Source organism: Vicugna pacos, chromosome 14 (assembly GCF_048564905.1).
Source record: "Vicugna pacos chromosome 14, VicPac4, whole genome shotgun sequence".
Classification (NCBI taxonomy): domain Eukaryota; kingdom Metazoa; phylum Chordata; class Mammalia; order Artiodactyla; family Camelidae; genus Vicugna; species Vicugna pacos.
In genome coordinates this window covers 5,267,838-5,282,518 of record NC_133000.1, presented here as the reverse complement: position 1 = coordinate 5,282,518, position 14,681 = coordinate 5,267,838, and the positions used below count along the sequence as shown (strand labels likewise).

Below are 14,681 nucleotides of genomic sequence, written 5' to 3'. Positions count from 1 at the left end.
GCATATCTGTTTAAGGCTGGGACCCCCAGCTCTACTGTGTCTTTAGCTGTGTGACCTCGGGCAGGTAACTTAACCTCCCTGAGCCTTTGTTTCCTCCCGGGTAAAGTGAGTGATGACAACAGCAGCTACCACAAGGCTATAGTGAGAATAAAGTGGCACGGTGCATTAAAAGTGCTTCACATAATGCCAGGCACTAAGCATGCAAAAACGGTACTTACTAGCAATATTAACTCAATCATCACAAATACTTGTCTAGAACCTGTGGATTATAAGCACTGTGCTAGTGAATGATATCAGTACAGAATGATACTGGTGCGATTCTTCTTTTCGCAATGAGGAATCCGAGGTTTGAGAGGTTAAGTAATTGAATCAAGCTCTCACGACTATTAGTGGGTCTAACTTCGAGGCTCATTCCCTGTTTGCTCTACCATCCAAAGTCTATGTGACGAAAACTATCAATTAATTGCGGCTTATTAATAAAGTTATTCCACTCATGGGAACAAAGTCATGAGGCAACAGAAATATGTCCAAGGTGTCCGGATTTTTAAACCTAAAACAATGTAGCGAATGAATAAAATAAGCGTCCTGTAACTTTGGACCCTTGGGTATTTTTTCGCAGGTCATGGGCACAGCAGCTCTGCAGGCCGGCAGCCCGAGCAGGTGGGTTCTGGCTGACGTCGGTCACAGCAGCTGTGAGAACGGATTAAAGATGACCAATTTGAAGACTCCGCAACGTCCAAGAAATGAGTATTTCTTTTCCAGTTATGTTAGAAAATGGCTGGCTGGCATTTGTCTCTTTCTGATTATATTTGCATTTTTTCTAGCCCCCTCCCCGGCCCAAAACAGTAATTAGTATTTGGTATTTCATCAATGTAAGGTAGCTAGTAAAATATATAAATCTGGAAAGAACTGGAAAGTTTTAATCGCTGACATATAATTAAAAGTTCCATGCTCTCACGCTAAGAGATGGGACTGTACCACGGTAGGAATTTGCGTAACAATGCATTTATCGTACAGTAGGCAGAGTTCTGAGGCACAGAAATGTCAGAAACCACGGTGGAAAACACGGCTCTATAAGCCCATTTGCATTAATTACTGCTGGACCAGCTCCCATAGCTCTTCGAGGCTGACAAGCTGAGTGGGCAAAATACCAGGTGTGCAGTCTTTGAGATAGAATACGTGTCTACACTCTTAAGTGAGAGGTAGCTTTTTTGTGCCCTAAGGTTTCACACCAGCCTGCAGGGGGCTCAACAGCAAAACGCCGAGTCCCCGCATTTTATAAACTCTCTGGTACAACGCGCGTGTCCTATAGCACTTCTCAAACGGATCAAAAATATTATTCGTGCCACTGTTCAATGCAAGAATTTAAATGGCATAGCAGAGAAAGCTAAGTGTGTCTTGTCCTTCACTTGGATCATTCTGTGGCTTTGCGATGATAACTGTTAAACAGCCTCTGAGGCCACTAACCCGGCAGTAGAGGGTGAGGTTATTAGAAAGTTCAACCCAAGTGTCCACACACGCAAAAAACCAAACTCTCCCAACGACCTGCTGAAGGGGCAGCGTTTGTGCCATGGTTACGGCCAGGGTGGACGCACCAGGAGAATCAGACATTGATGAAGCAGCTCTGAAGTTTCTGGACACTTTTTTTTCATGTTGTCTGTCTTTTGACCATTTCACAGTTTGTGAGTTCCTCCATAAAAGGGTTGGGAAGGGGAAAGGAGGGTGTGTATTTTCCAATTAACAAGGCATCGAAATGTTAGCATCCCAAGTCCCAGATTTTAAGGGCAGGGAGCGTGGGAACCTCTGATATTCACAAAGAGGGAATCCACCTGTTCACCTGCATGCAACGCCGTTCTCCACCATCGCCGTCTGGCAACTTTGACTCACCCGTTAGGTCTCTGCCTGAGTGACTTTTGCACACTGCGCTAAATCTGTATGATACCCCTCCACTGTATACTCAGCATAACTAGTTAAACAAGCACGTGTGTAAGTATGAGTCTGATGTTTCTCTCTCCTATTGGACCATCCGCTCTGCAGCAACAAAGACTCTGTCTGTCTCGTTCATCAGGGCATCCCCGGGTGTCCAGCACAGTGCTCAGCTCAAAGAAGGTGCTCTGTAAATATCTGCTAAATGAATGGCTGCCCATCCACTTCCCACTGACGTCACTCCCTGTGACTCTGGTGTCACAGCTTGTGATTCACAGTGCCTCCTGGCCGGCCGCAAGGGGCGAGGAACCTCCCCACCCTGGAAAGACCAGCAAACGGCCCTTCCTGGACACCCACAAATGCCGCCCTCTGAACAGTGATGAAACGGACAGTCATCCCAGCCGTCATCCCGCCATATTTTCCTGCCTCTGTGACCGCATGCAAAGGAATGGGTCTCACATGTATTGCCTTTATTTCTCTCCCACAAAAGTTCTTTCTAATACTTCTAATCTCCTGTAAACTCCTCTATCCTCAACCTATCGCTGGTTCCCCTGATGGCTTCACAATGGCCAAGATGAGTCGAAGTTGGGACAGGAATAGGGACTCAGCCTCAGGGAGAACTCAGCCAACACCAAACAGTCACGCCATCTGTACTCAGGAGCCCAGTGCAGCCTAATGGCTTTGAACTTGCCTCCTTCAAGTCTCACCCCAAGACTCCAGGGGTAAAGTGACCCCTTCACCTGTCCTATCTTTTCCTAAAGCAGAATATTTTATCTCAGCAAGCTTCGATGCGCCCAGAGAAAGGAGAGCTGATGCTCAGAGGGAAGGCAGGGAGAACCTCCCAGAGCAGCGGTTTCCAGAACCCTGAAAGTCAAAGGAAACAGACTCTGATGATGCTGACACGCTACTTGTATTTTTAAATTATAATGTGCCCAGAAATACCAAAACATGTGGAATTTAATGCAGAATAGTAATCTGCTTCCAAAGAAGTAAAATTAATTTTTGTGACCCAAGTGGAGTTTCTGTAGCCCACAAAGTAACATACTCACTATTCCCAGAGATTTTTTTGCCTTAGGGAGAGAGGAAGCCAAACAAGAAGACATCAGCTGTTCATCTTCTATAGAACACGGGAAATCCTTTTATATCTTAGTCTGAAGAAAGGAACTTTATTTCCTTTAATACATCATGTCAACATGACAGACTCATAAGTCATATTGACCAAGAAGTAATCTATCTTCAGATCAACATTTCAACTGAAAATACTTTCCTACTTGCTATGACAGCTGCAAACCAGTCAGAAAAGTCAATGGGCAAAGCCCGATTACTTGTGTAAAATTAAACGGCTCAGTGCCCTGGTAAGATGTTGTATTTGACATACAAACAACAGAAAAGTTTGTCATGAAAATTTTGAGAAAAAGAATCACTGAAAGACCAAGGCTAAGATTCCACAATTCTCCCCCTTTACACAGCCATGGAGATGTTTAGTGCTTTTTCTTTTTTTTTTTAACAATTAGCACTAAACCCACAACACTTTCCACTGTCATCACGCTGATGTCAGTGAGGCAATGCTCATTATTAACTTACAGGAAGAGATATGACAGGAGTGGATCACAGTTTGCACCTGCAAACACGCTTAATCAAGTGCATTTGTTCTCAACCTGTGTCCAGTAACCCAGGGCAGGAGAGGAATGGACAGAACACAAAATTATTTTAGGGGATCTGGGGCACTGTATGTGTGATAACTAGCGATGTTCCAGAAAGAAGACTTAATCTCTAAGCTTTATATTTCAATGTATTTATTTCAGTGACATGTCATTAATTGGCCCCTAACTGAGTAAGAATGTGTAAGCATCATGTTTAGAAAGGCTTTCCCTATTCCAAAATTTTAAACTACTTTCTAATTCTTTTATTATCAGAAAAGATTTGTTTGAAACACACAAAGTTACTGTCCATTATGTTGTTCAACATAATTTTGCTTTAATTCAGAGAATTAAAATCTTACACGTTTGTGCTAAAAAATCAGTTCTCTCTTCTGTTCAATGGTACCCTCTTTTCTCTTTCCATGACTGTGGTTCTTCTTCACCCTCACAGCCAGGAAGCTCTGGGCCTAATTTTGTCGGGCTTCTCTCTTTTTATGACTTGGATTTTTATCCTTGTGTCTCTGTTATTCTGTGCTCTTTACTGGAAGCTGCCTTGTAACTTTTCTGAAGTTAGGAAGTGATTACATAATAAATAAATTAGAAAATAATTAAATAATAACTAGTGATTAAATAATTTTAAAAGCGTGTTATATTTAATTTAAGCTTTTTCAGGCCATGTGTTTCTTAAGCCGTCTTACTACGAATTCCTGGTCTGTTGGAATTAACTGGCATCCGGCTGATGAGATTATGCGTCTCTGGCTCTCACTCTGATTACTCGTATACAAATCTGTTTGCCTTATTGTGGGCCCCTCAAGGGTAAGGGCTGTTCTAATCCAACTCACCTATGACTTCAAGCAAGCACTTAAATGTTTGCTGAATGACGGAATCAGAAGAAAGCCAGCCACATAAAAGCTCACATCAGAAATCTAAGTTAAAGGAAGGGGCCTGAGCATTCCCAGGGTGTGTTCCGTTGTGGGCACATGTCACGTCTACAATTGCGGGTGACAGTAATTGAGCAGACAACCCAAAGATGCGAGAGCTCAGCCATCGTTAGCCTGGAATCACCAAGGGGAAGATGCGAAGCATCACAGTTCAGAAATGTTTTCCAGCAGCATCGGTGAAAACAAGAGTTGGAACGCCTAAGTAATTAAAATAACCCAGACACCTCACAGTCCCAAGAAATCCAATTATCTGCAATTTAACTGTGATCTGGATGCCTGCCTCTGCTTTTTAATTAGCTTGAGGACAGAACAAGGCAATGTGAAAGCTGATTTTGTTGAAGAAACTAGATTTTTAAAAATTAAAAATGCAAACCAGTGGAATAAATGCAAAGCTAACGTTCAGTAATAAAAATGTATCTTTTAACAATTTTGAAATACCAGGAAGGGCTAGGTGTTGGAGTTCGATAAAACCTAAAAGAGAAAGTCCTGAAATCTCTAAAATGAGCTTTCTGCTTCATTTTCCCAATCCACGCCCTCCCCTGGTCACTCAGTTCCATTTTCTCTGGGTTTTCAGGCGACGTGTGTGGTCTCCTTCCCCCCTCCCCCAGGCCGAGGAGCAAAACAAACGCGGCCTCTCTTCTCTTCTCTTGTTCTCCTGACGATGGGGAAAGAAGGATGAAGCGCACCTTAGACCAGCTAGCACTGCAACCTCACCACCTGGTGGGGCCGGCTGGGCTGAGCCAGGACGGCGGTCACCGGCGAGCAGTGCCGGGAAGGCGAGGGGCAGCCAGCCTGCAGCGGGCCCCGGGGCCACAGCCGAGGGCCTACACAGCGGCTGGTGTGGGGCCGTCCGCCTAGCAAATGGTGGTTGTTACGCCTGTTCTAAGACACCCTCACACCTCCTCGTTTCAATAATGGGAAAATGTGTAGGAAGTTTTATGTCTTCTGAAAATTCAGAGCCTTAGGGCATCACTGAAATCAGTTCCCAAGCAGACGTGGGCTAAGACTCAGGACCTCTGTCCATTGCCTGTCTCACCCAGTCCTCCAGTGACTGGGGCTGCCTCCACCCCACACAGACCCTGGAGAAGAAGGCTGCATCTAACAGAGTGAGGCTGGCAGAACTAATAGTAATGGGGAGAAAGAGGAGGAAGAGAGGTGTGACTGGGGGCAGCTGTCAGCTGCTTCTCCCCGGCGAGACCTCCGTAATTTGCCATCAGTGCATAAGAAGCCAACCTCGTGGCAGGGGCACAAGAGATGTGGAACAGGTGGGGTCCTCAGGGCATCTGCTGGAGCCTGTCCTAGGACATGGGGAAAGGCGTGACTCCCACTTGTCCTCAGGAGCTGGTCTGTTCCACTGCTTCAATATGGTAACCACCTGCCCCTGCTCAGAGTGGCATATGCCCCCAAAACATTAGGAAGGGGGTTAACTTTCATTCATTCAACAGGTATTTGTTAAGTGCCTGTTTTGTGCCAAGCACTCTTGGTACTCAGGATCTGAGGGTGAGCAAACCACGCATGCCTGCATGGATGGGGGCTAGAAAGACATTAGACAATCACAGAAATTATGAGATAACGATACTGGTGATAATATGGGCTCTAAAGGGGAAGGTCCCTGAAGAGGCGATGCTTAGGTCAAGACCTGAAGGAGAAACAGACGTTAACCAGAGTCAGAATCAGGGAAGGAAGGATATTGCATGAAGTGGGATGGGGCCCGTCTTGGGGGAAGGAACGTTCCAGCAGAGAAAGGGCCACCATGGTGTCACCTGTTTCCAGGGCAAACCCAGCCCAAAGGGAACATGGCATAGAAAACTTGGCTGCTTTTTAACCAGTAAGTAAATATTAAGAATTAAATGAATTGAGAGATGGAAATTTGCAGATATTGCTATACATAAATAGACAAATAACAAGTTTGTACTGTATAGCACAGAGAAGGAACTATATTCAGTATCTTACAGTAACCTATAATGAAAACAAATATGAAAGGGAATCAATGTATGTGTATGTTTGACTGAACTCTTGTGCTTACACTGACTATGCTTCAATAAAAAATATATACATAAAAGGTAAATTTCAGATGAGTTCATCCCATAATACCTCTCTTTCATTTATTCCATAATACACAAATTCAGAATAATAGCAGATTCAGAATCACTACATTCACACTATCACCAATAATGTAATTACTGAAAACAGTTAAAGTTTTTTTTTTTTTTTTGCAATTTTTGTGAACATAGGCATATACTATTAGGGAGGAAAAATAAAATTACTGTTTTAAAGTCACTCAGAATAGGTCTTCTCTGTGTGTTTATGTTGCCAACAGGCCATGCAATTACTTTTATTTGTTTAATCGTACTTTTGATTTTTAGATATCATCTTTTAAAATTCAATGCTAATTTATCACTGTGTGAAATATTTATGTAATTTCAAAGTCAAATCTACAAAACAAGGTGTATTCAAAGTCTAGCTTCTGCCCCGACTCCCTCCATGCTGTTCCTTCTTTTCCCTTAAAGATACTAATTTTTTTCAATTTCAGAGTTTATTCTTCTATTGCTTTTTCTTAATATAAGCAAATATATATTTAATTATACATACGATGTCCCTGTTGTTTAGATAAAAGGTTAGCTTCCTCTACACACTTTTCTCCATCTTGCTTTTATCACTCAATGATAGATCCCAAAAATCATCGTCCATAGAGAGCTTTCCCCGTTCATTTAACAGCTGTGTAGTCCTGTATCCTGGGGATGTATCGCCATCCATTTAGCTAGTCCCCTATGAATGGACTGCTGAGCTGTTTTCAGTTTTTAGTCATTTCAAACAGTGCTGCAGTGAATCATTCTGAGCATTCTGTTTTGCCAGTCTACCTTTGGGAAAGATTTCTGGAGGTGGGGCTGCTAGGTCAAAGGAAAAATGCATATGTGATTTTGTTAATAGATATTGCCAATTCTCTTCCAAAGGAGTTGTCCTATTTTATATTCCCACCAGAATATGTATGAGAATGCCCCTCTCCCTGCAACTTCACAAACGTTTTCAAACGTCTGGATTTTTGCCTAATAGGTAAGAGAACGTAGTCCATTGTAGTTTTACTTTATGTTTTTCTTGTTATGAGTGACACTGACTGGCTTTTCATATGGCTGAGACCTCTCAGCATTTCTTTTCCTAAGAACCATCTGTTGAAATCCTAGCCCATCGTTTTGTAACAGCGGTTCACAAAGTGTGACGCCTGGACTAGAAGCAGCAGCATCGCCTGGGAATCTGCTAGAAATGCAAACTCTCAGGCCCGGCCCCAGACCTGCTGAATGAGATGCTCTGGGATGTGGCCCAGTAATCTGTTTTAACAAGAAGCCTTCTGGGCGACTCGATGCGCTAACATTTGATCAGTACTGATCCACAGGATCGATTCACCAGCTGTATCTGAACTGTACTATAGGCCCGCCTAATTATTTTCTATTTAAACCAAGGCCAAACTGTTAATAAACTGGAACGGAAAGAGTCAAATGCCTGGGACGTTCAGTCATTGATTCGTGGATTCATCCAACCAGGAACAAACAGATGTTAAGTAGCCACTGTGAGTCAGCCACTGGGGACCCTGGGGTGGGCAGCGGGGATACTGTGCTGAGTAAAACAGACAAGGCCACTGACCTCAGGAGCTTTCCTTCCACTGCGGAAGAACAACACTAAACCAGTCCATTTACGTCTTACCAAAGGGGATTACAAGGTGCTACTCCACTGAAGGGCAAGGGGCTCCAGCGAGCGGAGTGGTCAGGGAAATGCAAGTTAAAGTCATGTTGCGATGGTATTTCACTCCCATCAAATGGACAAAATTTTGAAAAGGGAAAGATCTATTCCTAGCAGGCATACGGGTGGAAGTGTGCAGCACTGTGTCCTCTTTGGAAAGGAATCTACTTAACATCTATCAAGGCATCAGACACAGCGATCCCACTGGTGGGGGCCATTCCTGTAGAAAGAATGCCATCCTTCCGAGGACATCACTGCAGCACTGTTTACAGTGGCAGACACTGGTTACAAAGCGCATGCCCCGCAGCGGGGGAATGGTTGACTCAGTCATGGTACAGCCGCCTCAGGCGGCCTCTGGGAGACGGAGGCCTATGCTGACTTGCAGGCAGTTTAGCGACGCACTCTGAGTAAGGGAAACAACACCGTGGGAAGATGGGCACGACGCAGCCTTGCCTTCAGAAACCCACACAAGCCCGTCTGTGTGTCCACTGGGATCTGATTACATGAGCACAGAAGGAAGATATGGGGGGATAAATACCCCTACAGGTGAGCCATCTTCAGTCAGTGGCTTTGGGCTCACCATCCAGTCTCCCTTCCTCTTAGGGTGTCTTCCTATGGTGTAGAAGATGGAATGCTAAGCTACACGCTGCGTGCTTGGACATCCCACAGGCAAACACGCACACGTGTGAGACACCACGGGAGGAATCGGGTCAGGGGCCACACTGGGCTGCTTCGGCTGCTCACAAGCACCTTCATTTGTCACACCTCTGTGTCCACGGAGTTCCCCAAGTCTGTCACTAGTTTCCTGTGGTGGATGGGGGAGGCTCGGGCATCCCCTTTGCTGACCTGGGTAGAGTAGGGAGTCAGCCTTTCTGCAGCAGCTGCTGATCCCTGGATCCTGCGTGGGTGGTGGGAGCCTGGAACCAGCCGGGGAGACAGAGCCCCTGAATCCCTGCAGAGGTAGCAGCCCTCCCCCCCCCCCGCCTAAAGCAGCCCCATCTTTTTGTTTTGTTTTGTTTTTCCTGACAATGGAAACTGTGTGATCAAATGGGTTACCCAGTTGGGGGAAGAGAGAGAGGGAGTTGTGAGAATTTAAACATAGGAATATATGAAAGTGCCTTGAAAATCATGCTATTATTATTAATTTAAAATGCCAGCTGAAACTCATCAGTCATCTCATCTAAATAACCGAAGTACCTGAGGACTTTCAAAAGGCTTTTTAATGCAGAAAGGGCACTCCACCGCGGAGCTTCTCCACAGCAGGAAGTCTTACCAGCAGGTGTGGACGTGGATTTTGGCGCCGGAAGCAAACTCCTGCGGGGTGTTGCCACACTGGAAGAGGCTGGAGGGGCCGCCCGACCGGCCCCCTTGGGTGTGTCTTTGGAAGGCAGAGCCACCTTCAGAGCTGGCTGGTCTTCGGTCCCAAAGGTTGAACCTGTGGGAGGCAGACAGCGTGTTAATTTCAACTTCATGAAAAATGCAAGGACTCCTCGCCATGTGCAATTGCCTGCCTACCCTAATGCCGCCGCCTGCTTTTGAACTTGACCTGACTCCTAGTGAGTGGCCTTGAAGAGCATTTCTCTGTGACCAGATGGGGGAAAGAGCTCCCTTTCATCACTGCATGTAAGTCTGTCCTTCAAAGCCCCACGCCAGGGGCTCCACAAAAGCCAAGAGCAGCCTCGCCCCTCTGAAGATTTCACACATGTGCGTGCACACACACGGTTTACTTACGTGGATGTGTAGCTGCCTGTGCATATGATAAGCATTTATTTGATAACTCATGGAAGATGAGCAATCATTTTCTGAAAAACAGTGTGAGTGACCCAGGGGAGGTGAGAGAAAGAACACAGGTAGGCACGTTAGTCAAGGAAGTGTGTCTGGGGCTCCCTGGAACCCAGCTGAGTTTACCTTTGGAATAAGAGGCTTGGGGTGAAGGCAGAGGGGCGAGGTGCATGGAGACAGAGAATCTCTTTGAAACTCACAAAGCTTTTTGTCTGGAAAGCTGAGACTTCATCCAAATAAGAGGACCCTGCATTAGTGACCCCAGTTCACTGCAAAGGCAGATGTTTGTTGATGACTTCAGTTTACTCTACAACACAGAAACAGACGCTCTGTCTATAGGACATGCTTGTTGATGACAGACTGCTCTGAAGACAGGGCATCCTGGGATTTGTGTCAGACGTAAATGCACGGGATGGCTGTGGCCTGAATTTTTTCTCTAGCTCTTTCCAAAGCTACCGTGGTTTACACGTCTGTAATCTCTTAAAGGCAATGACACCCCCACCTCTTCCTGTTAACGGATAAATCTTCTAAATACACCTCTATGTGCAGCCAAGAGACCTCATCTCCTTCATTAAATAGAGAGCCTGGGCGTCCTGAGATGACCGCTTGTCAGGGATAAAACTGCCCAGCGAGGAACGTGCCCATCTGCCACGGAAAACAGGCAATGGCAGCTAGAAGCGTAGCCTTCCACGGAAAGATTAAATTTTTTGTTTTCATCATTTTAAAAGGATAGTCACAACATTCTATGCAGATAGGGCCTGCATAAAAATGATAACATTGTTAAAATGGCTTTAGCGTTCAGACATCCAGGGGGTTTATTCAACCACTTCGAGTAAGAGCTGGCTGCTTTCCTCCCTCTGGAGATCTGACAGTCTGTTCAAAATTGACGAGATTTGTTTTGTTTCTAAAGCAAAGTGTATTTAGGAAGGAAAAATAAAGAATGTGCTGTTTCATAACACAGAACTTATGACCTACAGTTCTTTTAAGGGCCTGTGCAAGGTTTTAAATGGTTCTAAGCAGGGTTAGGAGAATGCATTTGAACCATGAAAGCAGAACAAAAGCATTAAAACTCCACTGAGACAACGTGCACTGTATCCTCAATTTCAGATTAAAAAGTAAACACAGGGCAGCAGTGTGCAGAAAAGAAAAGAAAAAACTACAGCACTATCTCACACCTTCCACAAAAATTAACTCAAAATGGTTTAAAGACTTGAACGTAAGACCTGAAACCATAAAACTTCTAGAAGAAAACACAAGCAGTGTTCTCTTTGACATTGGTCTTGGCAGTATCTTTCTAGACAAGTCTCTTCAGGCAGAGGAAATAAACGCAAAAATAAACAAATGGGACTACATCAAACTAAAAAGCTTCTGCACAGGAAAGGAAACCACCCATAAAACAAAAAGACGACCTACCAAGTGGGAGAAGAGATTCCAAATGGTACGTCCAACAAGGCGTTAATATCCGAAATGTGTCAGGAACTCACACAACCCAACAATGAAAACAAATCTATCAAAAATGGGCAGAGGCACTGAATAGACATTTTCCCAAAGAAGACATACAGATGGCCAACAGGCACATGAAAAGATGTTCGTCACTAAATTATTAGGGAAATGCAAGTCAAAAACCATGAGCTATCACCTCACAACTGTGAGAATGGCTATTCTCAATGAGACAAGAAGTAAGTGTTGGCGAGGATGTGGAGAAAAGGGAGTCCTCATACACTGTTGGTGGGAACGTAAATTGATGCAGCCACCATGGAAGGTGGTATGAAGAGTCCCCCCAAAATTGATAATACAACTACCATATGATCCAGCAACTCTTCTGCTTATTTGTCCAAAAAAGGCAAAAACCCTAATCTGAAAAGATACCTGCACGCCCATGTTCACCTCAACGTTATTCACAGTAGCCAAGATATGAAAATAACCTAAGTACCCATCAGTGGATGAATGGATAAAGACGTGATACATACACACAATGGAATTCTACTCAGCCACAGAAAAGGTAAAATCTGGCCATTTGAGGCAACATGGATGTACCTCAAGGGGATGATGCTAAATGAAATCAGTCAGACAGAGAAAGACAAACACTGTATGATTTCACTCACATGTGGAATATAAAAAAAACCAAAAACCCTCAAAACCAAAAAAACAAAACAAAACCAAGCCAAACAAAAACAAACATGTAGATACAGAGAATAGAGCAGTGGTTCCCAGAGGGGAAGGGGCTCAGGGTGGGGGAGGGTGAAAAGGATAAAGGGGGTCAGCTGCATGGTACAGATGAAAAATAAACTTGGGGTGGTGAGCATGCCGTAGGGTAAACAGATGAGGAAATACAATCCAGTACACACGAACGTTACAATGTTATAGATCAATGTTACCGCAATAAAAACATCAAGTCAGCACACGTTTGAGCAAAACCTCATCAGGGACACCAGGCACCTGCAGGACAGTGAGTCTTCGCTTCTGAACATAGAGCAGGTTCACCGTCCCATCCCGGGACTCAAGAGACTCTCTGGAGGTCGTAGAACATTTCAGATGGGGGGTGGGGGGGAGGCTAGATCACCAGCGACATTTCACGTGGAATTATCTATCGTCCAGGCGACTGCCGACAGACTGCCTGCAAAATCTATTCACTGACATGTGTAGTGTGGAAGCTGAAATGAACATCAACTCTTTCACACAGAGACTTTCACTGAACAAGTTATTAAAGATCCTGAGGAAGGGGAATATTTTGTATCATTTGTAGAGTTCAAATGCCTTGTTATCGAATCCTCTTGTACCTGGCATTATTCTCTTACACGAAATTTATACTTCAGTGAACACGTCCATTTAGAGATGTGGCTGCTTTCCAGGCTGGGGAGTAATTCATCTGTTTGAAGTATGAAGTGTCAAGGAAGCTATGTACTCCCTGCTGAAGGAAGTCTTGAACGACTAAAAAAAACCAAAATAAAGTAAAATGAAATAAAACAAAATGATAAAACAAAATTAAATGCTATTCTTATCCATTCTTGTGGGAGACAGCTGGCAGTAAACAGGACCCCTCTTTGAAAACCATCATATGTTGGCCGGGACTTAAAAGACACATTATTCAGTGAAGGAGAAGTACTCTGAACTTGGAAATGGCTGTGGAGTTCTGTAACTGCTCTGGTACATTACAACAATGCCTACAACATCAAAGCATTGCATGATGAGAAGAGAAAACAACTGGAAATAAACCATGAGCCAGAAAAATGTTCTGGAGGATTCAGCCAGTGGGAGTGGTCCACGCATCTAATTCAGTCGTCTCATTCCCAACCAACCAGCAGCTACTGTGGCCCTTACGATGCAGGTGATAAACGGTGCAGACTCGGGGGCAAGATGACCAGGGTGTGGATACCCCCTCCTCCACCTGCCACCTCTCTGCACTTCGGTTTCTTCATTTATAAGTGGGGATGATGCTAACTGAATCCACCGAGGTGCTGTGAGAATTAAAAGAGCTAATACAAGTGAATGTTTAAAAGGGCAATGCAAGTTCACTTAGAGTGGTGCCCGCTGTGTGGTAGGCTCTCACGTGTTACGTTACCAACAGTTACAGGTTAGTTTTAAGCCCAGCAGCTGCTCAATACAGCAAACCAGCTTTCCACAGGGACTTGGAAAGTATTCACAGATTAATAGCAGAAAAGGACCAGAGTAAACCTGGTGGTACCTGCAGGATAAAAGGCTAAAATGAAGAGTGACAGTATGATGGTCTTTCACGAAAATGATGCACTACTTCAGACAAAGGAAAAGTGAGAATAATAACAAACAACCAAGCTTAAGAAACGTGAAACACTACGACTTCCGATACGTTCCTCAAAGTGTTAAGCGCAGAGTTATCATAGGACCCAGCAGCTCTACTGTTACATATATGCCCGGGACCTGAAAACATACGCCCCCACAAAAACCTGTACGCAAATGTCCCTAGTAGCATTATGCATAATAGTCAAAGAAGTGGGAACAACCCAAATGTCCACCAACTGACAAATGGTACATAAAATGTGGCTTACCCAGACAGCAGAATATTGTTCAGCCATAGAAGGAGTGAATTATTGATAGAAGCTACCCTATACATGAATCGTGAAAACATTATGCTCAGTGAAAGAAGGCAGGTACAAAAGACCAGACACTGTATGATTCCATTTATATGAACTGTGCAAAATGGACAAAGCCATTGAGGCAACGGTAGATTAGAGGCTGTCAGAGGCTGGAGGAGGGAGAGGGAGAGTGAGTGCTAATCGAGGAGGGGCTCCTTTCTGGGGTAAAGAAAATGCTCTGAAATTAGACAGGAGTGATGGCGCATAACCTTGTGACTACACTAACAACTACCTGACTGTATACAAGGGTGAGTTTTATGGTATTTGAATTATATACAAAATCAATCAATAAAAACACCTCACACGTAAGTTTTCCTTCCTGGCTCCTCTGGTTGGAACAAGTTCCTCTTGTGATTCGGCTCTCCCCTCTCCCCTGTTACCATTCCTACTCCCCGTCCCAGGAGCCTGCGTGGTGGCTAAAGCAGGTCCCAACCCGTCTGTCCCAAGGTGGTTCTGTCTCCTGACGGCAGACTCTTGCATAATACAAAAAAGAACACTCCTCAGACCCACTCCTGCATCCCATTCACGGCTGCAGAACGACCGAG

General features: G+C 44.5%; 1 protein-coding gene across 2 annotated transcripts in view; it reads right to left on the bottom strand.

The window, feature by feature from the left end:
• The window catches only part of MTUS2 (microtubule associated scaffold protein 2), a 396,161-nt gene that overhangs the window by 127,347 nt on the left and 254,133 nt on the right, over nucleotides 1-14,681 (bottom strand). For both annotated transcript variants that reach the window (XM_072976062.1, XM_072976063.1), the window contains exon 6: nucleotides 9,516-9,677. In XM_072976062.1, the coding sequence (XP_072832163.1) occupies nucleotides 9,516-9,677 (162 nt within the window). The remainder of the gene's footprint in view (nucleotides 1-9,515; nucleotides 9,678-14,681) is intronic.